Source organism: Aquarana catesbeiana, linkage group LG02 (assembly GCF_042186555.1).
Source record: "Aquarana catesbeiana isolate 2022-GZ linkage group LG02, ASM4218655v1, whole genome shotgun sequence".
NCBI lineage: Eukaryota > Metazoa > Chordata > Amphibia > Anura > Ranidae > Aquarana > Aquarana catesbeiana.
The window spans coordinates 563,938,382-563,963,220 of NC_133325.1; the positions used below are offsets into that span (position 1 = coordinate 563,938,382).

Genomic DNA, 24,839 nt, shown 5'->3' on the forward strand with positions numbered 1-24,839 from the left:
CACTTTTTTCCCAAATCAAGTTTCTAAAAACAGCATTCATTTTTATAAAAATTTTGGCGGTATCCATATTGGGGAATTATGCAGAAAATAGAGGAGTTCGGGGCATCCACACCATTTTTATCAAATTTACTAACCACAGAAATAGGAAGCTAACCCTATACTTTACAATGATTCTGAAATCTATTCATTAAAGGTAGAATATTATCTGACATAATCTCCAGGGGAATTAGTTATACAAAAAAACCCTAGAAACTAAATTTAAGGACTTTAACGGTACCACTTAAGTATGATAAAATTTCCAAATGTTTATTGTACAAAGGATTAAAAACATGTAAACAGTAAAAAACAATTCACTTAACGATACAAACTTTACATATGTACAGAAGTATTGAGATACTGTATGGTGGTTTCCTCATCATTCCTACCATAGTTGGGTGATGGGTTGCTTGCTGTGACTTTGATGCATTTCATGGGTCGCTGCCCGCTTCACCAGGAAGAGAACTATAGCCAAGCTCTATAATCATAATAAAAAGTACATATATGTTATCTTCAATACAAAGTCTATTTAATAGTGCTTCTTGCACCAAATGGGCCAGATGCTCTACATACATATGATATATGTATAACAAGGCATACAAAGGTAAACACAAAAGTATTACGACCAGTTAGTGCCAACTTCCACACCGGATAGGGCAGTTCATCAGGCATGTGTCCACTGGGCATGATAGCAATGCTCGAAAATACAATGAGACCATCAATACAATTAACATTAAAAGAAAAAGAATCATAAGATTGATAAGGGGCCATAAAAGACCCAACTGCACCCCTACTCCCCAAGGGAGTTTTTGGGGAGTAGGGGTGCAGTTGGGACTTTTAGGGCCCCTTATCAATCTTATGGTTCTTTTTCTTGTTAATTGTATTGATCTCATTGTAATCTTGAGCATTACTATCATGCCCTTTCTTTATATCCTAGATATTCACCTTTACTAAAACCTGTTATTGTGGTTAGTACCTTGGCCTATGGTGACACAGTGAACATATGCCTGATGAACTGCCCTATCCAGTGTGGAAGTTGGCACTAACTGGTCATAATACTTTTGTGTTTACCTTTTGTATGCCTTTTAATACATATATGAAAAGTAATGTAGAGCATTAATCCCATTTGGTGCAAGAAGCTCAATTTGTATTGAAGACTTTGTATTAAAGTTAACATACTGTATATTAACTTTTTATTATGATTATAGAGCTTGGCTGTAATTCTCTTCCTGATGAAGCGGGCAGCGACCTGTGACATTTGCAAGCAACCCATCATCCAACTATAGTAGGGATGATGAGGAAACTACCATACAGTATCACACTACTTCTGTTCATATGTAAATGCTGTACCGATATATGAATTGTTTCACGGTTTACATGTTTTTAATCTTTGTACAATTAAAATTTGGAAATTTTATCATACTTAGGTGGTACCGTTAAAGTCCTTAAATTTAGTTTCTAGGGTTTTTTGTGCAGATTTTCTCTGAGGATGTGGCACCAGACACTTAATGTACAATAATTTGAAGGCCCCTTTGGGTATTCCTTCCTCTCATCCACTATTTTTCCAATTTGGGAATTAGTTATAGTAATGCCCAGATATTTTAGGGCAGAAACCACCTTTAGATGTGCAAATGGAGGGTAGAGGAGCGGAAAGTAAATCCAAAGGCTGCAACATAGATTTCTCCCAAAAAAAAGTTTTGCATCTGGTGACTCTCAGACGCTTTTTTAGGGCTTGTTTACATCCGGTGCATTGAGCTGTATTGACCTGAATTAATCAATGCATGCTCAATGCAAGAACACTGAGAGAACAACTGTTTTGTATGTGCATCGTTCACACCATGCAAGCGCATTTGTGTGCCTTATATAAAAATAGATATTTCTTGGCTAAGTTTAAATAAAGTTAAAGGGTAACTCCACTTTTGTGGAAAAATTCATAGCAAATATAAAAAAAATAATATAGCATATACAATTGTGACACAAGTCATATTGTAATTGAATGTTATTAAAAATTACCTTTCCTTTTCAATCTGCAGCTCTGTAATTTTCTGTGAGATGCAATATGGCTACCTGGAGGTGTTCTGTACACAGAATATGTACAGAATGTCCCCCAGATATGTCATGTCCTGCTTGTGTGATTGGCTCACTGATTTTCCCAGAAGTCTGCACTAAGATACAAGTCAGATTTCAGGCATCCGCTGCAACTAAAATGTCATTTTTGATAAGATACTCCCAATAGTAAATCACATCTAATGGAATGCAAGCCCTGCAATTTTCCTCATTAGAGATTTGCAGGTGCAGCAGCTGGTGCAGAAACTGGTGAGTCTAATGGGAGTGGTTTCATAATTATGAAACCACTCCCATTAGACTCACTTGTGTACATGGGCACAGACAAACACACAGGGATTTCTTCAGAATAACAAAAGGTATCTGCAACAAAGTTTGTCAAAATCCTTGCAATGTACATAGATCACCCAGAGGGGAATGTTTTTTTCTCAACAAAAGTGGAGCTACACTTTCAAGAGGTAAATACTGTGATGCACACACCCACACCAGCGGGTGCACATGTGAGAAATTTAAATCCTGTAATGCACACATTACATGCACCATAACGCAGGCCCACTAGTATAAACAAGCGTTTACTGTATGCCAAAATTGGCAGAGCAATGCAATCTAAATGCAGGCGATCACTCGCCTCCACATTTTAATAAAAAAGCCCCCCCCATCATTGGTGGTCATTGCCATGGTAAAACCCTCCACTTGGGAATGAAGCTTAGCCACGTCCTCCTTGCTTGCTCTCCCAACTTGGTTGATGTGATCTCATCTGTGCCAAAGGGGAAGGCTTGCAAATGTAAACACGTGCAGTATTTACATCTGTGATTGTCCGTTACAGTGATCACAAGGCACACTCTGATTGGCTCCCCTCTGTAGTAAAGTATGTTTTGAAATGTTCAATCAGAATAGTAGGTCTTCAACCAGTCATTTTAATGCAATTGACGGTCATAAGGTAGCAAAAAGAAACTTGTAGAGGGAGATAGGAGGTTGCCATTGCTAAACTTCTGAATGTACCACTTGCATGGCTGTCTCTAGCTTCAATTCTTACAACATTGTTGAGCTGAACCAAGCATGCCCTTGATCAGCATGACAACCAGATTATTCGCAAAGGGGAGATCAGCTGTGACAATTCCATATTTCTACAGATTTGCTTTAAAACTAAATCAAAGTATTCAAAAATGTATTTCAGCAGTTAGGCTTAGTGCATTTATACACTGGAATAAGTTGCAAAGAAAAGCAGGTTTAAAGGTAATGTTCTATGATATGGTAGCACTGCATTAAAAAACTGCAGTGAGCATATGTACATACATAATTTCCTTTGCCATTTTACCAGCAGTTGCTGAAAAAAAATCACTGTTTGGAGATTGTATTAATCAGGCATTAATTGCACCCCATGCCCCATAAAGGCAAGCAACTTTGGGCAATAGCTAAGCCTTACTCACCTTTATTCTAAATATGGTTTGACCTGAATGGAGCCAAACTTTTTGTGTCCCTATTCACACATTTTTAACACAGGGGAATCCTGTGAAATGCTCCAAGGTTGTAGCATAAACTGATGTAATAATGATAGATAACTGGACCAAAAAGCAGATGGATAGACTATATACTATAATTTTTTTTTTCTATAACCTTAAGTGAAACCGATTTGATTTTTTTTATATACAGACATAGCCTAAATAGACAAAAAAAAAACATGTTTTGCATATAATTAAATGATCCATTCTGTGAGTGGTGCTCCCTCACTTGTCCTGCAGCAGGTTCAGGTGAAGTGAAGTAATGACAGCAATAATAAGAGGGAGAATGAGCAGGAAGATCATAGCTAGGAGGGACAGCTGGGAGGTGGGAGGCCAGGTGCATAGGGCAAAGGAAAGATGGATTGAACAGAGGTAGGGAAGCCAGACTGGACAATGGGAGGTATCGCAAGATATCAAACAAGAGAGATGGTGGAAGAAAGAGCCAACTGGAAAGAGGACAGCTGCTTTATCATATTGGCTAAATACCAGTTTTATACACTATAATGTATTTCAATATTTCCTATACTATGTTTAAGAACTAACTTTTGGGCACATCTAATGGTGAGAAGATTAAGATACTTAGAGTATATATAAGATTGAAATTGTACATTTAACATCTAGACTGTACAAAAGCCTGAACTTTGTATTTTCTAAACAGGATTATTTGAAATACCCTGTAGCAATGTTGCCTTCCAGTTTCATACAATAGTGAAAACTTTTGAGCCGAATACTTGCCCTGCCTCTATGTATGAAGCTAGTATTGTACTCATCCTAAAGCCTGCTAAGAGCCTTTCCAAACCTGGCTCTTAAGCTGACCATAGATGCTGCGATTTTCTTTTCTGCAACCCATAGATGCATTCAGTGTTGATGGGGGAATCCCTCCCGCAGAGCTAGTGTGTTCTTCCAGCAGGGCGCATGGGGAGCCATCCTTGCCGGGAGAACACACAGTGAATATTGCTAGCAGCTATAGTCACTGACAATAATCGCATCAAAAATCTGACATGCTAGTCATAGATCGACTGCAATCAGTATACCAGTGTTTCTCAACTCCAGTCCTCAAGGCGCCCCAACAGGTCATGTTTTCAGTCATTCCATTATTTTGCACAGGTGATTTGATCAGTTTCACTGCCTTAGTAATTACAACAGCCATTTCATCTGAAGGAAATCCTGAAAACATGACCTGTTGGGGTGCCTTGAGGACTGGAGTTGAGAAACACTGCAGTATACAGATAGTGTACCTTTTAATCGGCTTTAGTGCTGCCAAGTGATGGAGAAGCTGTGGCACCCCTGCACTCAACAGTGGGTTTGAATTAAAGGAGCCAGCTTCCATTGCCCACTCTCCCTGAAAATATAATAAAAAAATGCATGTTTTTCTTGCACATGATTGGATAATGAAAGTCAGCAGAACTTTTGCCTTATTTACTAAGTACAAGAGAGGTCTTATATTTAAAATATACCATGCTCTGCTTACTAGTTCTTATAACCCACTGTTCTAGTAAAGAGAATTGAGTTCAAGATATAGGTCCACTCATGGACAGTGGCTTGAAGCACTTTAAAAATACCCCTGATGTTAATATTTCCCTCCTTGAGACTTACACGGGTTTTTCTCCTACTGAGAGCATATTGGAAGAGGGTCATTTTTCTTGTACACAATTCCTGCTGTGCCCCAGATGTACCAAAGTATAAGGGTGGCAAAATGTGTTTTAATATCATTAATCGTGCATTTCAACATTATTGTGCTACTGAAGATTGGTCTCCTGGGAGAACTTCCCATTGATGAACCATCACCTATCACTAAAACACTATACCTATCCAGGAAAACGATTGCGTAACACTGGCTGTCACCTTAACCCTGTCTATGGAAAATAGTGAACTCTATCTTACATTTGGAAATTCTTACCCATGTCAGTAGTGGAAGCCGACTTAAGCCTGAGCTGCAGCAGCAAAGGCCCATTAACAATAAAGGAGACAGGGGGCCTCCTTTGTACAATGTATGGATGGAGGGAGTATGAGGATCTGAGCTCTACTCTGCTCTCTTTTATTGTTATTGTTGCTGTAGCTCAGGCCTACCCCATCTATGGAGCAGATGACTGGTCTCAGCAAGCATTGTTTGCTCCTTTTTTTTGCATGTGATTGGGTATTCTTATCAAAGTGGATTTTCATCACATTCTTAGGCTATGGGGAAATTTTTTCTTGCAGACTGAAAAGCCTATTTGCCTTTAATCAACCTCTATGGGTCATAGTAGAACCCCAGTCAAAACGCTAAACACACTATTGAAATACATTTGTGTGAACTGTATTTTTTATCCTGTTCAGCTAGTTGTGTGATTCAAATACCCATGACATACTGCAAAGCTAGGTAGATGAGATCGCTAGATTTAGCTTTATGTAGACTAAGAACAACTTGTGTAATGAATTGACCCTGCATCAGATATATAAAATGCTTGATGCTAATGCCTTCTACAGACCGCTTAATAAATATCTGAAATACATGTTTACCTTTTAAAGGATTGGTACCTTTTTTAGCCACTATTGGGATTTACACACCTTTACTCTTCTCGCATCATATCGCCACAAGCAATGTGGTCATTAGCTAATAAGCCAGCATCACCACTTTCCATTGTTTAGGCAAATGATTCAGAAAACTGTGGGGGGGGGGGAACCAGGGAAGTGTGTAGTCTTCATCCTCAGAGAGTAGAGGTGTGTAAATCTCAATAGTGGCTAAAAAAGGTCTTTTAGAAGGTAAACATGTATTTCAGCTACTTATTAAGCGGTCTGTAGGAGGCATTAGAGTCAAGCATTTTATATATCTGATGCAGGGTCAATTCATTACATTCATCATTATTAAGTTAATCTTAGTCTACACACATTACAAGTAAAGGCAATGCTAACTGGAACAAATATACAGTGGGTATAGAAAATAATCTTTTTAAAATAATCACATTTTGTTGCTTTGCAGCCTGAAATGAAGACAGACAGTGTTATCCAACTGTATTTACTCAGTGCAAACCCCCCTATCCCTCCCCCCCCCCCATGTCAGTATTTTGTTGAACCACCTTTTGCTTTAGATATGGCCTTTAGTCTGTTGGGATATGTTTGTACTAACTTTGCACATCTAGACTTTGCAATATTTGTCCCACTCTTCTTTGCAGAACTGCTCAAGTTCGGTTCAATTTGATGGTGACCGTTTGTTGACTGCAATCTTCAATTTTAGTCTCATCTGACGACCTTAAACGCACCTTTAAGGTTCTGAGGCCACATAGAAAAAGGTGTTATGGTCATATGAGACTAAAATTGAATTATTTGGCTTCAACACCAAACGATATGTCTGGCAAAAATCCAATACAGTTCACCATCCAAATAACACCATTCCTACAGGTGTTAATGAAGGTGGTAATATCCTGTTATGGGGGTGTTACTCTGCAGCAGGGACTGAAGCACTTGTCAGGATAGAAGTAAAAATGGATGACAAAATGCCATCAAATTTGGAAGGTTTACCTTCCAACATGACAATAAACCAAAGCACAAAGAAAAAATTACCACACAGTAGTTGAAGGAAAAAAAAGTGAATGTCCTTGCATGGTCTAGTCAGAGCCCAGACTTAAACCCCATTGAAAAACTGTGGGGTGACTTGAAGACTGCAGTCCGTAAACGGTCACTATCAAATTTAACAAAACTTGAGCAGTTCTGCAAAGAAGAATTGACAAATATTGCAAACTATAGAAGTGCAAAGTTAGTAGAGACATATCCAACCAGACTGAAGGCTGTAATTAAAGCAAAAGGTAGTCCAACAAAATACTAACATAAGGGAGGTGATCCTTTTTCCAACTCAGTGATTATTTTTTTCTGTTGGTGTTTTATCCAGCTGTATTTACTAGTGCAACTTATAACATTCATGTGAAAGATATAACAAAAACTGTGTCTGTCTTCATTTCAGGCTGCAAAGCAAAAACATGTGATTATTTTAAAAGGGGGGATTCTTTTCTATACCCACTTTATAGCATTTGATAAAAAATATTGTTGGGCCGTTTGCTAAATTTTTCACACCATTTACAACACTGTCACATGTAACCACTCACATTTAGTGAAGATGTTTATGTATAGAATGTAGGTTTCATACCTATGGCAACCTTTATTGAGAAAGTCGGATTGTTTCTAAAATGCAATTGCAGTGATATAAACCCATCACAAACTGGGCAACTGAAACTGTTAAAAAAAAAAAATCAGTACATTCCAAGATCCGTGCATCTGAAGTTATTTGAAGTTATCAATTTGCCTGTAAAATCTAAGCTTGTCGCCATCTCTTTCCAAATCTATATTTGTCCTTTTAATATATTTGATGGCCCTTACTGACCAATAGGAGTATTGGAAGGTTAGAATGTATTTAGCCAAATGACCAGATTATGTATATTAAAATATTCTTCAAAAGCAATAAATAAACTTTTACTGACTTCTGTAACTGCAGTCACTGTAAAGTAACTCAACCTCAAAATGTACAACTCAAGTTTCTCAGTTGTCTTCAATGAGTTGCCAACCTTCCAGCCTTCTAACCTCTGAAGTGAACACAAAGCAGGTGAACGGGAGGGAGGGGGTGGGGGGCGAGACTCAGCGTGCTGAGTCTTAACTGGAAGGACTTTACTGGTTCTTTAGTGAACTTTGTTGATAATTAGCTCCACAATAACTGCAACTACAGCGATCAGCGAGGGCTTACTTTCAGGCCTCATGCACACAAATGTTTATCAGCATACAAGTATAAAATCCCTGGAACTTTTCTTTACTCAGGGTGCCACAAATCCCGAGTACAGCCGCCAACCAAGTGAATATCTTTACACAGTCCAAATTGTGTAACTGCCAATCTGTTTATCCGTGTTTTCCCACTCATACCTGCATGTAAAGTAAATGGCCCCAAAACACAAAAGGGGCACATTTAGGGAAATATGTGCATGCAACTAAATGCCTTTGCAGAAGCAATCAGGATTTATATAATTTATATAATCATGGACGTGTACAGCCACTCATTTGTATTCCCAACTGTTTGCGGCATGTGCGGCTTCCTAAGCAAAGCATTGAGGACATGTAAGCTGGTAAAAGTATGTGTGCATGAGTTCTAAGCTTATTTACTGTTTGTTAAGAACATTTAAATGTTTGGTTCTGGCTCTGTGTAGCCTAAATACAATATATATATTTCAATGTTTAAATATCCATAGCTTGGCCCCCTCTCTACCAAATGCTTCTCTCTAAAAAATATATCACTAGCAAGAGTCTTAATGTATGAAGTGTGCGGGTTAACCATGCCATTCATAAACGGTGCCCGTTATCAAGGGCTTTTTTTTTTAATTATATTTTATTGTGAGAATGCACTTAACAAGAACAATGGCCGCAACATTTGGCCAACAGGTTAAATCAAGAAACACAATATACAGTACAGTATAAGTTAAGAGAGACCTAGCAGTGCTGGGTCTAATGGTGTACATTAAGAAATATTTGAATGGATGGCGGTCGGACTAGTAAGTAGCAAGCAAAGGGAAGACGGGGAGGCCTCAATTTTTTGATTAACACATTGTGATTCAATTTAAGAGAGGTGTGGAAGCTGGTTAGGCCTAGTTGATTCTCTAGTACCAACTGTAGCAGAGCGAACTCTGATCAGTCTGCTTCTTTTTTACGCTAGGAAGTCCATTACGATGCAGTGGAAAAAGCCCTCTCCCCCATCCCTCTCTCTCTGGAAACAACTTGTGAACAATAGCCTACCTCTGTACAAAGATACTTACATGAATAGGTGTTGCCCCAAAAAATATGATAAGGTGTGGCGTAAATGGATAGCAGAGCCCTCGACCGCCTTGGTCATGTCATAAACATCTCACTTTAATAACCTGATTTTTCCTGACACATCGTTTATTTGTGTTTATTGTCTTTTTATTTACTTTGACGATTGTTTTTTCAGGTATTAATGTCTGTTAGTATGAGCAGCACCCCCTCATCATAAGGTGTAACCCTTGACGTGTGTGTTTATGACGTCCCGTCCAGCCCGGCAGGTGTAAACACTACCGTGTACTTGGCTGAAAAGGCTGAGATCATTATTGTTTTTTTGATCTCGGTCTCTTCTGCCTAGAGGAGACTTGCGGGGTCTTATAGAGCCCACATCTCTCCATAAAGAGGACCTGTCATGCCCTATTCCTATTACAGGGGATGTTTACATTACTTGTAATATGAATAAAAGTGATCAAAAAAAATTGTAAGGCAAAGTATAAAAATAAAATAAACAATACAAAAAAATTCAATTTAAAGCATGCCTGTCCCTGTGTGCTCGCACGCACGCACATCCGAACACATATATACATTGCGCCCAAATTTGTAAACGGCGTTCAAACCACACATGTGAGGTATCGCCACGAATGTTAGAGCAAGGGCAACAATTCTAGCCCAAGACCTCCTCTGTAACTCTAAACTGGTAACCTGTAAAAATGTTTAAAGTGTCGCCTATAGGGATTTTTAGGTACCGAAGTTTGGCGCCATTCCACGAGTGTGTGCTATTTTAAAGTGTGACATGCTTGGTATATACTTACTCTGCGTAACATCATCTTTCACATTATACAAAAATGGGCTGACTTAAGTGGGTTTTTTTAATTCATAAAACCGTTTTTTTTTCCCCAAAAAAAGCGTTCAAAAAATTGCTGTACAAATACCGTGTGACATAAAAAGTTGCAACGACTGCCATGTTATTACCTATGGTCTCTGCTAAAAAAACATATATAATGTTTGGGGGTTCTGTGTAATTTTCTAGAAAAAAAAAAGATAATTTTTACATGTAGGAGAGGAGTGCCAGAATAGGCCTAGTATGGAAGTGGTTAAAGTATCAAGGGCTTTTAAACACACTCCTGGCTGCTATATGTAGCAGCACTACTTTAGTGTATTTTTACTTAAAACATGGGTTTTATAAACTTGCGCAATTATCGCTTGTCATAAAAAAATTGCAACAACTAATATTTTATTCTCCAGGGTGTCTGCCTTCAGAAAATATATAATGTTTGGGGGTTTTAACTAATCCTGAGGCCTATATGCACTCTAACATGTGTGCAAAAAAACTGAACATGTGTTCTGATAGAAAAGTAGTAAATGTATAACCAAAGACAAAACTTTTTTTTTTATTTTTTAGATTTGTAGATTTGTGGTGCGGAGTTAGAACCTCTGTCAGTTTTGCATTGCTGTCTGTGTCCCCATTAGGGGGAGTCTCTCATTGACCTGATCACCCTTTTTTTACCGGAAATAAAAGTGAGGGTAAATTCAAAATTTTAAATTGCCCCAGATCACGAATAGAGGGGAAATCTTCCAACAGTGACATTTGTTTCCATGGCAAATGTCTTATAGAAAATATCTTTCACATTTCAACGATATCCTCTTACTTCCTGTTGAGTAGTCAGGACAGAAAGTAAAGGGAAATCTACCTAATAAAACAGAGATGGTAAAAAGAAAAGTGGTTTTAACCCTCTCCTACTCTATTCAAAATAATCTAAAGAAAGTTTTGCCTTTAGATATACTTTACATTATTTAGTGAGAATTCAGTATGTCTTTAGTCTTTATATCTGGAAGGCTATTGCATGGATATCCTTGCCTAGTTTACAGGAAAAAAAAGCAGAGAAGTTGCATAATGTATCTGGAAGATATAAAATTTTTGCTCCGTTTCTCTGTTGAGCAAAGCATGTTCGATTCTTTAACAGCGAACTGTGTCCTGTTTTATATCACATAGGATAATGTATGCAAAGCTCCCCAGGCTGCACTTTTCTGCATTACAATAGCTTTATGATGTAGTTAATCATAGCAGCTCACTATGGAATTGTATTATTTGAATGGTAAAGCATCACATGCAAATCTTCACGCAAATATTTTCTTAGCCGAGGTGGATTTGCTAGCTGTTATAAACAGTGGATTCCTTTGGTATTAATAAAATGAATAAACTCCATAAGAGATAGGGATTTGTTTTTTATTCGCTGTTGAAAATTTCATAGGAAGTTGGCAGCGTGAAGAAGTGAATACAAGTCCTTTTTCTAAGTCTTTTAGCAAACTTGGAATTTTATGGGGTTTTTTTAAATATCTGTTTTGAGGCGCAGGTCATTCTAGCATTCAAACTTCAGCTCTCTCACCTTCATTTGTACACCTACTATCATACTTCTAGAACAACAGCAACTGTGAAATGGGTGAAGTGCTCACTCGTCAGCTGTCACTTAGCCCTAGTTGAGCTGGTCATTATCCCACTCGTTATCCCTCCCTTGTTACCTACTCCCATGCTCACCTTTAGGACTTTTCCAGAGCCTCCCCCATCCTCTGGAACTCCTTGCCCTGGTATGTCCGATCAGCCCCTACCCTGTCCACCTTTAGGAGATCCATGAAAACCCATTTATTCTGGGAAGCCTATCCCACACACACCTAAGAACTACCACCACCCCCTCCCTTTAGAATGTAATCTCTACGAGCAGGGCCCTCCTGTCCCTTCTGTATTGAACTGTATCATAATTGTGCTGACCCCTTTACATTGTAAAGCGCTGCGTAAACTGTTGGCGCTATATTAATCGTGTACAATAATAACACCAACAGAAGATATAGGAGGCTTCAAGTGAGCATGGGCTTTGCCCATGCAGGAATAAAGCAACAAGCTCAGGTTAATGGTGACCCACCTTCCCTTCATTCCCCAGTGCTCTTTTTAGCTGCTGGGAGCAAAGAAAAAGGTTGTATACTAGACAAAATTATAGCTAGGCACAGGTTATCACAACTGGATAATGAGTAAATATTTCATTATACATGTGAGGATCCAAAAAGAATCCACAGGTATGGCTGGACATGTGGGCTGTATGGCATGGGGAAAGTAATTTGAGAGGGTCGCTTTTGTGATAGGAATGGCCAAGGAAACAGTTGGCGAGCGGCAGAGGCTGAGGTGTTGAGCTGTGATGTAGAGCTGAGACAGCTGTCAAAACTAATCCAGCCGCTGTTTCTCATGCAGTTGCCTTCCCTAGAGAGGGGGGTCGTCTGTGTCTGTGAGCTGTATACGCTGAGCCTGACAGGAAGGAGAGGGGCAGAGCAATGAGTAGCCTGGGTATCCTGGACACGTGTAGCAGCGTGCAAGGTGGATGCAGGTGGGAGAAGAGAGGCTTCTGGTTAACCGATTGGACTGGTTACTATTTCAACCAGTTTCTGAGCTGTGCACTCCTTTCTCAAGCCAGTGGAGTACACAGCTCCAAAACACCACCTGGTATGCTGCTGAATGCGGCCAGGATACCCAAGCAGCTCACTGATCTTCCCTTTTCCTCACTGTCAGCCTATACAGCTTAGGTCATTGTGAATTGTCTTCTAGCTCTGCTATACCCTACCAGAGTAGACAGAATTTAGTGCTTGGTGCTGCCTCTAAGATTCAATCTCTAGAAATATTTGCATCAGTTAAAAAAAAATATTGTCAGTGCTACTACAATCTCCAACCTCTATTTGGAGATCAGAGTTCCCAGTTTCTGGCTAGCAGAAGGGAAAAGACCAATTGTAAAATGAGACATGTATTTGTTATAGTAAAGCATAAAACTTCTAGTAGGGAATTTATTAGCTAAAACAGAGCAAAAATATGCCATTTGATGTTTGTTTGAATCTGCTACTTCTTACTGCCAGACAGTTTACTTTATATTTGTTATGGCCCATTATTACAGATACAGATGCTATGCCAGCTCTATAGTTATGAAAATCTGGGCAAAAAAGAACAATACACATCTTGAGCAATGGATAGTTATTGTGTTTATACATGTTACACATGCATTTTAAAGCTGATATTCAGACAGATATTAAAAAAACACAATGTAATACAGTTAAGTTATGTATATGTTAACCACTTTAGACCCAGAGCTTTCTATGCCCTTTATGTTGTTAAACCCAAAAACAAAAATGTATTATATTGGAGCTTACCAATTTTAAATGTAATGGCTTTGTTTGGGCTTTTTTGTTTATTTTTCACCTGGTGATCCTGCCAGTAAGTATGATGGTTTTTCAACCCAGACCCAGCTGTCCAGACAAAGTAGCAGTAAGGGAGTTGAGACAAACCATTTAACACTGACATGGGTGTTTACAATGATCTGTTTTTATGTGTTTATGTAAAACCTTTATTTCAAAAGCAAATAAAAGTGTTTATGTAACTGCTGTAAGTTTTATCAGGAGTTCAGTTTTAGCGTATTAGTCTAGACCAGTGATGGCGAACCTTTTTGAGCCTGATTGCCCAAACTGCACCACAAAACCAACTTATTTATTTCAAAGTGCCAACACTGAGGATGATCGCCCACCCCAAGAGGGGTTGCAATCAGTTCAGCACTCACTCAGTTCAGCATTCACACGGCTCCGCTGTCCATCAGTGTGCCTGGCAGCAGCTTCTCTTTTTGTTGGTGCCTGTGATCGCCCTCCTCACTTTCGATCGTAACTTCTCAGCACCATCCTCTCGCTCCTCGCTGGCTGGTTCAACTCCAGGGGCTATTGTGGCCTGGGTTCTTTCTCTCCCTTCCAGACCACCTCAGCCTCCTCTCTCTTGTCTCCACACTCCTCTAACCCTCACTCTCCCTTCTCCCTCAGCCCTTTTTTCCCAGGCTCCAGGCTGTCCCTCCTCTTATTTTTGCAGGGCATGCTGGGGCTGTATATTACCTTTAATTAATTAAAATGGAGCCATAGTCTTCCGGGACTACGTGTCCCAATGTGCACTTGTCCTGGCTCCTCATTGGTCCCTGGCTGCAGCCAATAGGGAGGCAGGAGGAATCAGAGCAGGTGGCAATCCCTGCAAGCGCCACTCTGTCTCTGTCCCGTGTTGCTTGACAGAAGAAGGGGGTGAGCGGGGGAAATACACTGGCAGTCTGTGCTCACTTCTCCCCTTGTCACAGCGCTGATGTAAATGTTCGCCGTGCAGGGGGTGGGATTAGAGAGCGTGGGCATTGGCGGCGGCTGGCACCCGCTGCATAGTTCTGTGGCTGGTCAGTGTGCGCTCTTCTTCTGAGTATAGTATCACCTGCCCACAGAGAGGATACTGTGTGCCACCTGTGGCACGCGTGCCATGGGTTCACCATCACTGGTCTAGTCCATCTAAATTTGCCAGTACAGCTAATGCTGGCTATACAGTATACAAAAATTCCCAGTACATTTAATGACTTAAAAAGTGTCATTCAAAAGTGCAAAATTTAAAAGTTTAACTAATTATTGCAGTCAAAAACTAGTGTTGCTTTGACCCCCTAATAGTAAGAGAATCGAACAAACATTCTTAAAACAATAAAATCCTAATTAAATTCTACTAGTGCATGGCCAGCTTTACACTACCTTCTCCCCAGATTGACAATGCTGTTGGCTTCATTGCTACTCCATAGAGTGAAGCCACTCTAAAGCTGGCCATACATGAATAGAAAATCAAAGGAAAAATTCCAGTCGGTCGGCAGGTAGACCAATTGTTTCATTTTCGTATAGTAAGTGCTTACTGCGACAGGCGATTTACATTCCAAGGTCTAAAATGAATGAATGAACATGTTAGAAATTTTAAGTTGAACCAACCATTTTCTAATCATTTGTTGGTCAACCAATCCAAAAAACGAAGTACACTATATTGTCAAAAGCATTGGGACGCCTGCCTTTACACGCACATGAACTTTAACGATGGAACTCCTTTGGGATGAATTAAAGCAGAGACTGGGAGCCAGGCCTTCTAGTTGAGCATCAGTGCCTGACCTCACAAATGTGCTTCTGGAAGAATGGTCAAACATTCCCATAGACACACTCCTAAACCTTGTGGACAGCCTGCCAAGAAGAGTAAAAAAAAACCTTAAGCCTTTAGAACTACTATAGCTGTGGACTTTTAATACAAGGACACTTACCTGCCCAGGGATCCCGCAATTTCAGCACCCCTAGCCGATTCGTCGATCGTCTTTGGGTGCAGGCGCCTGCATCTGTGGTAAAGGAAACAGGAAGTGAAGCCTTGCGGCTTCACAGCTTGTTTCCTACTGTGCAAGTGCGAGTCGCGCTTCGCTTTCTCATTGGTCCCAACGTCTTCTGGGACCTCTGTGTCCCAGAAGGCAGCGGGGGGAAGGAGGAGGAACTGGAAATGTCATAGATCACAGAGCAGCGATCTTATCTGGAAGTGGGAGCGGGTACCTGTCAAAACCAGGTATCCGCACCCCCACCCCCACTTCCCCTTTTGGGTGGAGCTCAGCTTTATTGACCCAGCTTGTGACTGATTGAACTGGAAAATGGTGCAATTTCATGTTCAGATAGAGATGCGTTCATAGGGGGCCTGAGCTCAACTATTCTTGTGACCAAGTGCCTAGGCTTTCTTTCACTTCCAAAGGTAAACCAACTTAGCCCTTCTATTATTCTAAATTTACCCCTCTTGAGGCTATTAATGCAGGGTTGGCCAGAAAGGAGTTTTTTTACTTCCTATTCAGTAAAGTTTCAATTTGAATTTTTTGCTTGCAAAACTATATTAGAATTCACCATCCCCCTTCCTTTTTTTTTCTCAGTGGTTTCAGCAAACCTATAGGGAATATTGAAAATTGCTAACTTACAAAGTTGTCATGCAATCAGTAAAGCATTTTTTCCTCTAACCACTGTCCAGTAAATGAGCCTGTTTGTGTTCTTCACTGTCATTATTATGATTTGTGTATATTCTTGTGAGACTTCAGCTTTTACAAAAATATATCTACATGTACTTTGTCTTGATATAGTCAAAACTGAATGGTGTCAAAAATCTATTATGTAGGGGTCCCAAAAGAAGAGGCACCACTGCTTAAGGAGAAAGAGTTTCTGATTTTCATTTTGGAAAAGTCAAGCTACAATAATGTCCCTTCTCAGAAACAGCAATTATTTCCATAATCTTACAGCCACACACCGCTTTCCAGCTTAGTGGGATGGCAGTGAGACGTATGAGCTAATGTAGTATAATTAACAAATAGAATAGGGGTTTTAGTTTGCATGGTCCATCGTCTCCCGCAGTGCTTAAATTTACCAAGAAAAGCCCACGATGATGCTACACACTAAACTCGGCATTGTTGAGATTTTGTTTTAGCATACCAGAGAAAAATGTTGCCTTTAACACACGAACCCTGTGTTTAATTACCCAAGCAAAATTGCATAAATATGAATGAGCGCTAATGGTAGTAACTTGGCTTTGTGGTAGGCAAAACAAACTGATTTCTAAATGATTTGTAAAGAAAATGAGGAGTGAGAGCAGCTATTAGGTTTTAAACACTCTTAAATGATAATGTGGTCATCCATCCGTCAAGATGGAAAGTTGGAATCTGAGGGCTAACTACCCAAAATGCCTTGCATCTAGATCTAAATTAGCCGAGTTTTTATCTAGGTAAGACATGCAGGTGCAGTAAAAGAATTCTGCAGATCGATGCCTAGCAGATGTCTCATTTTCCTCAAATGTATTTGGGCATATAAATGTGTCACACAGTTTGGAAACAAAATTTCAATTTATATTTAGGGTTGTGGTTTTAGACTGATCGAGATATACAAACTATGAATTTCATTACAGTAATATGTGAAGTCTGCTGATATCAAAGTTAGTTTAATCTACAGTCGATTACAAACGTTCCCCATCGTACATCCCACTATTGTAAAATCACAAATTATCTTCCAAGTAGGCCATTCCAGAGCCTTATGGGGACTGCCATTTGAGTGTATAAGTTGCCTAGCTGTATGCTGACCCCCTGCCTTCGTCTCTTTGACTTGAAACAAGTATGCAGATCAGAAAGTCAGAATAATACAATAAGCCCTTATTTGAACACTTGTCCTCGGTTAGTTAGGGGGAGGAATAAGAATAAGTGGTAAGGTTTAGTGTTGGGAATAATGTATAAATCAGGGGCATGAGCGTACACATTGTCAATTTTAGTTTTTAGTGCTGTAATATATTGCTCTACTTGGTAGATTACGAATTGGGAAGCTGAAGTTGGAGACCGGAAACTCCTGTGGTTTACTCCTGGCAACTATATAATATGTCTTGCCTATTTTTTTTTTGCAAGCACATCCTTTTGATTGATACTGTGGGATTGATTTACTAAAACTGGAGAGTGCAAAATCTGGTGCAGCTGTATATAGTGACCAATCAGCTTCTAACTTCAATTAAGCTTTGACAAAACAACCTGGAATCTGATGGTTTCTATGTAGAGCGGCTCCAGATTTTGCACTCTCCAGTTTTAGTAACTCAACTCCTGTGCGTCAAATTAGAAGTATCACAAATATACCTGTCGTGCATAGTTGGTTATAGAAGGTTCATACTGACAGTCCATTTTTTGTTATAACATTCTATTGTGCCTACAGTTCACTCAATGCAAGAGAATAAACGGAATATTTCCCTATGGTTCCAGTGGGTTATTTTTTAGAACCCGTGGATGCATAAATGAACATGCTTCTTAGATATGTGTTATTGTGGTCAGGATGAGTTAGTACATAACCTGAAAAAAAGAGATCTACCTGAAAACTGATGCAAATGACAAGCCATCTAATATTTGCCCTACACTACAGAATGTACACCATTACATTGATTCACCTTGGATTGTGTTTATAGTGTTTCTCCTATTTCTATTGTTGGACCAAAGGTTCAACAAGCCATGGCCATCTTATTTATTGACGGACCTTCATGTAGTAACTTTATATTCTGTACCATCATAAATTCAAATCAGTATTTGCATTGCTATTAGAGTTTTATTTTATAGAAATAAATGGAACAAAATGCTTGTTTAACACAAATGAGATGCAAAGAATCATATGCGTTTGAGCTAAAATGTGTTACTGGTAGGATCAAGGTTGTTTTTTTTTCTTCTATAAAGAAATATATGTATGTAAAGGCCTCATTGGTGACCAGGCCAGTCATGTGACATGAATTACAACTGATTGATTATTTTAGCACAAGGTGCTTAAAGCTGACCTCCGGGTAGCTAAGTACATAAATGAATCACATATAGTATTTGGCAGCTGGATTTGTATTTCTGTCTCGAGATTTATACAGCCCCATAAGACTGTACAGCCAGGCAGGTTTGCACTATGTACTGCAGTTAACCAACAAAGTCCATTTGCCACCCTCAGCTTGGTATTGATTACCGCAACCTTCCTCTCCCGGTCTGAGTGCTGCTTTATAGGGAATGATACCAAGTAAGATTTAGGTAGTTGCAGAAACTGCTTATAAATATACATTTAATCTTACTGTAAGAGAGGCAAGGATGTGGACTTCCCTTCCACAGGCGGTGGTCTCAGCGGGAAACATCAATGGCTTGAAGAAACTATGAGATAATCACCTGAACGACCACAACATACAGAGATATACAATGTAATACTGACATATAATCACACACATGGGTTGGACTTGATGGACTTGTGTCTTTTTTTTTACCTCACCTACTATGTAACTATGTAATTATTTTTGTAAATTAATGCATAACCACATTCATTTTATATTTGTTTTTATCACAATGGAGTTCAACTTTAAGCCCTTGCAAACACAACTCTCCCATCTTTAGCTACATTTGTATTCTCACTACACTTTTTATTTAACAAGCCAAATAACAAATGAATGAGAAATCATTTATATTTTTCTTGGCTATACTAAAGTGCTGAAAGACGAAATTAGATTGGTTGCCTTGGGTAACAACACTTTGTCGCTCTTTGAATTATAGTGTTGATTTTGTCACTTATTCCAACTATAAAACAATATATGCTGCTGCTATGGCATCATCATCACAGAGCAGTGCCATAATTGTACGCTGAGCTGTGCATGCATGGCTCAGTGTACGTTACAGGAAAAAGTAGCTATGACAGAAGAGACCACTAGGTCTTCTGTCAAAAAAACCCTACACGTCAGTGATTTTTTTTTAAAATGTGAATTTAATTCCCCTTTAACAATTTGTAGGCAGTTATAGCAAGTTATGTTTAAACAATATAAATAAAAAGTGACCCATCACATGTAATTGTCATGTTTTCTAGACAGGTTAGCATGAATGTAAAAGGTGCATATGAATATATAAGGCACATGAAATAAAAAGAAATGCATATACTTATCATTACAGGCGGTAACCCCATACCAGAATACAATTTCTCTATATATTTTGCCATAGTGGGTCTAAAGGTGTTTTTTTTTTTCATCCCCCAATGCCAAAAGAATGAAATAAAAATTTGTGCCTAAACCTTTATGCCTCCAGGAAAGTATCTCAAAATAATCATTCCCTATGATAAACAGGTCCTTATCATAGTTACATAGTTACATAGTAGGTGAGGTTGAAAAAAAGACACAAGTCCATCAAGTCCAACCTATGTGTCTGATTATATGTCAGTATTACATTGTATATCCCTGTATATTGTGGTCGTTCAGGTGCTTATCTAATAGTTTTTTAAACTATTGATGCTCCCCACTGAGACCACCGCCTGTGGAAGGGAATTCCACATCCTTGCCGCTCTTACAGTAAAGAACCCTCTACCTAGTTTAAGGTTAAACCTCTTTTCTTCTAATTTTAATGAGTGGCCACGAGTCTTGTTAAACTCCCTTCCGCGAAAAAGTTTTATCCCTATTGTGGGGTCACCAGTATGGTATTTCTAAATTGAAATCATATCCCCTCTCAAGCGTCTCTTCTCCAGAGAGAATACGTTCAGTGCTCGCAACCTTTCCTCATAACTAATATACTCCAGACCCTTTATTAGCTTTTTTGCCCTTTTTTATACTCTCTCCATTTCCAGTACATCCTTCCTGAGGACTGGTGCCCAGAACTGGACAGCATACTCTAGGTGCCGCCGGACCAGAGTCATGTAGAGCAGGAGAATTATTGCTTTATCTCTGGAGTTGATCCCCTTTTTAATGCATGCCAATATTCTGTTTGATGCACTCTGTCTGCCACGCTGCTGATAACAAAGCAAAGTTAAATTGCTATAAAGCCAGAAGTGCTGTTTTAAATATTTACAGGTTAAGTGTATATGGGAAAAGAGCAGAATCAGGATGATAATATTGCTTAATAACTCTTGTTATGCTGATTACTCTATATACATTTTGTGTGTGTGTACTATCTATCTATCTATATCCATATACACTATATTAACAAATGTATTAGGACGCCTGCCTTTACACCCCTATTTAACTTTAATGGCATTCCCGTCTTAGTCTGAGGATTCAATATTGAGTTGGCCCATCCCCTGCAGCCACAACATCTTTAACTCTTCTGGGAAGGTCCACAAGGTTTAGGAGTGTGTCTATAAAAATGTTTGACCATTCTTCCAGAAGTGCATTTGTGAGGTTAGGCACCAATGTTGGAGAGAAGGCCTGGTTTTGCACTAATTTATCCCAAATGCGATCTATCAGGTTGAGATCAGGACTCTGCAGGCCAGTTCAGTTCCTCCACCCCAAACTCGCTCATCCATGTCTTTATGGACCTTGCTTTGTGCACTGGTGCGCAGTCATGTTGGAACAAGAAGGGCCAACCCCAAACTGTTCCCACAAAGTTGGGAGCATGGAATTGTCCAAAATGTCTTGGTATACTGATGACTTAAGAGTTCCCTTCACTGGAACTAAGGGGCCAAGCCCAACCTCTGAAGAACAACCCCACACCATAATCCCCCCTCCACGAGATCATTTGGACCAGTACACAAAGCAAGGTCCATAAAGACTTGGATGTTTGGGGTGGAGGAACTTGGCTAGCCTGCACATAGTCCTGACCTCAACCCAATAGAACACCTTTGGGATGAAATAGAGTGGAAGACTGCAAGCCAGGCCTTCTCGTCCAACATCAGTGCCTGACCTCACAAATGCGTTTCTGGAAGAATGGTCAAACGTTCCCATAGACACACTCCTAAACCTTGTAGACAGCCTTCCCAGAAGAGCTGAAGCTGTTTTAGCTGCAAAGGGTGGGCCAACTCAATATTCAAACCCTACGGACTAATGCCCTGTACACACAGTCGGACTTTGTTCGGACATTCCCGACAACAAAATCCTAGGATTTTTTCCGACGGATGTTGGCTCAAACTTGTCTTGCATACACACGGTCACACAAAGTTGTCGGAAAATCCGATCGTTCTGAACGCGGTGACGTAAAACACGTACGTCGGGACTATAAACGGGGAAGTGGCCAATAGCTTTCATCTCTTTATTTATTCTGAGCATGCGTGGCACTTTGTCCATCGGATTTGTGTACACACGATCGGAATTTCCGACAACGGATTTTGTTGTCGGAAAATTTTATATCCTGCTCTCAAACTTTGTGTGTCGGAAAATCAGATGGAAAATGTGTGATGGAGCTTACACACGGTCAGAATTTCCGACAACAGGGTCCTATCACACATTTTCCGTCAGAAAATCCGACCGTGTGTACGGGGCATAAGACTGGCATGCCATTAAAGTTCATGTGCGTGTAAAGGCAGGTGCCCCAATACGTTTGGTAATATAGTGTATATATTGATGCGTTTTAATACAGGTGCCAATGGTACAGAATGTGTCACTGGGATTCATTGCTATTTTTAACAAATAACAAATTCAAAGGTGGCTAGGTGCTTTTATGTTTACTAACATGATTGTGCAATATCAGAAATGAAGGATTAATGTAGTAAATGTCTTCCAGCTGAATAGAACATACACAATCTTCTTCTTCCAGGCATACCTGTGGGATAATAATAAGGATGTTGTTGAATGGCTGGAGAAGCAGCTGTTGGAGGAGGAGGGGGTCCGCTCAGTGGTTGATGAAAACATCAAGTACATTTCCAGAGACTATATCCTCAAACAAATCCGCAGGTAATATTAGGGGAATGTATTACTTTGAAATTTACATAATTAATTACTTTCAGTATTGTTCTATCCACTGAAATAGATAAACGTGACAACACTTTAGTCCAGTGGAATCTGTTCATTTTTTTTTTAAATTCTAATCCAAAAAGATACATATAAGTATGATGTCTGTGTTAAAAATATTTTCCTTCATGTGTATAATGTATCACTTGGATTTTCAGTTTAAGGTATAAAAGTATGGTTTGAGCTATAGATGACACTAAGGGGGTTATTTACGAAGGGCAAATCCACTTTGCACTGAAAGTGCACTTGGAAGTAAAGTCCCTCTAAATCTAAGGGGTAGATCTGAAATGAGTGGAAGCTCTGCTGATTTCTATCATCCAATCATGTGCAAGCTAAAATGCTGTTTTTTATTTTCCTCGCATGTCCCCCATCGGATCTACAGCGACTTTACTTCCAAGTGCACTTGCAGTGCAAAGTGGATTTTCCTTTAGTAAATAACCCCCATGGTGAAATCAGCAGCTATGGTTGGGGCAGCAGTTGATAATTTGTGATTGTCCTCAAAGCTGAAGCTTAAAGCTGAACAACAGGGAAAAGAAAAATCCTCCTTTCCCAATTCAAGGGTTAAATGCTCGTTTATGCCAAAGATAACAGTAAAAAGGACTTTTACTTACTTGGTCCTTCGCTCCCTTCACACTTTGCAACTACCCCTGCAGTCTCTTTTCTAAGGCAGGTCGATGGTTGCAGGCACTCTGACGTCATCAACTAGAAAGCAGGTCTAATAGCTCTGCATTGTATGTGAGGATTTCGAGGGACTGCCTTCAAGTCAGAATGTCGGGGTGAAGAGGAGTGCACTGGCTATTGGGGGAGTAATGGATAAGGTAGGTTAAAGTCCTCATTACTGATGCACTAGCCATTCATGAGCATTTAACCATTGCACTGCAAGGAAAGATTTTTTTCCCCTGTAGTTCAGATTTTAAGTATACGTCCCTTTGAGAAAAATCTTCTCCAGGTGAATATAGTAGGACTATTGTAATTTTTATTCCAGGTATTTACCTGCTGCTGCTCTGTTAAAACCTGCACACAGTTTTATTCTTTCCTGAGTGCTAATTGGAAGGCTTTGCATGAATAAGCTGGCCATACACTGTTATATTTTCTTCATTCAGCCTGCATACTGAACGAAAAAAATAATTTAACAGATTTTTCCAGCCACGTTATACAGTGAGGATGGATGAATCTCCCACTGTGCCTATGGCTGCATCTGATTGGATCTAGCGGCTATTCAGCCAAAAAATTTCCCTCTGGCTCCTTCGATTGAAGTGTGTTGGGTAAGAAGAGGCTAACTGGGCTACCTACATAGCAAATTTCTGGCAGTTCATTAACTTAAGTCCAAGCATTGGAACAAAAAAAAAAAAAAAAAACTGTTGGCAAAAGCAGTCAGTTGCTCTGAGTAGGACATGAGATTTGTGGGTGTTCAATACTCTGTTCATGTGCAGAATAACCCAGATCTGCAATTTCCTACCATGAAGCAACTTCTAAAATGTCAGAAGAAATCAGATGGCTGTAGACTGAACAATACGGAAAACGGTATCAAATACTTACTGTGATTTTCCTTTCCTGACATCAATCCATGGCAGCATACATTTGGTAGTAGCCATCTGCTTCCGCCCAGAGAACCTGAAGAGTTGACGCCCACACAACAGCCCACTCCCTATACATTGCTAGGAATAAACATGGTGTGTTTAGTATGCTGCCAGGGATTGGCACCAGGAAAGGAGAATTACTGTAAGCATTTGATACAATTTTCAGTTTTCCTGGCAGCAGCATGGCAGCATATATGTGGTAGACCAATGACTAGCTACTAGGGTGAAAAGCTTAAACAAATCCTATCTTTTAAGAACATAAGTAAGCTACAGCCATCTCGCTAAAGTTAGCTATAGTGAGGGCTACTGCCCTTGAATGTGGACGCTTAGCTTTTACGATGGCCACTAGAATGCACACTGGAACACAGTGCAGCCTCTGCCCATCTGAGAGGAAATGTAACACCCAACATATATGGGCATTCACAGATAAATTTAAAAAAAATTAGAAAAACATACTTGTCTTGGAAATGCGGTGTCGCAGTTCCATGGGTCCACTCACTTTTTGGGAGGCAGGCTCCAGACAAGGAGGGCACTTCTGAGGAACATGGCCCTGGCTGCACTGCTGTATGGGGGCTACTTAGCACCCAATTTTTTCACCCCAAAAGATCCACAGAAGGGGTTTCCTGCCTTATCGGAGCCTTTAGCATCCCACAGTTGGGGACTGCGCTACAGGAGAGGCTGAACCTGTTCACAAAACCACCAAAAAAGGTAACAGGTAAGGGTTTCTTCTCATCACACTGACTTAAGTTCCTTGAGGGAAAAAAGGGAATATGCTGTTGTGTGGGCACCAACTCTTTATAGCTATGCACTGGTCCTATGGGTGGAAGTAGGCATGGCTAC

The 24,839-nt window shown here is 39.8% G+C and overlaps 1 protein-coding gene across 2 annotated transcripts in view; it reads left to right on the top strand.

Annotated features, from left to right (window-relative positions):
• The window catches only part of ACACA (acetyl-CoA carboxylase alpha), a 571,750-nt gene that overhangs the window by 533,876 nt on the left and 13,035 nt on the right, over positions 1-24,839 (top strand). For both annotated transcript variants that reach the window (XM_073616063.1, XM_073616061.1), the window contains exon 54: positions 22,226-22,362. In XM_073616063.1, coding sequence (XP_073472164.1) covers positions 22,226-22,362 — 137 coding nt within the window. The remainder of the gene's footprint in view (positions 1-22,225; positions 22,363-24,839) is intronic.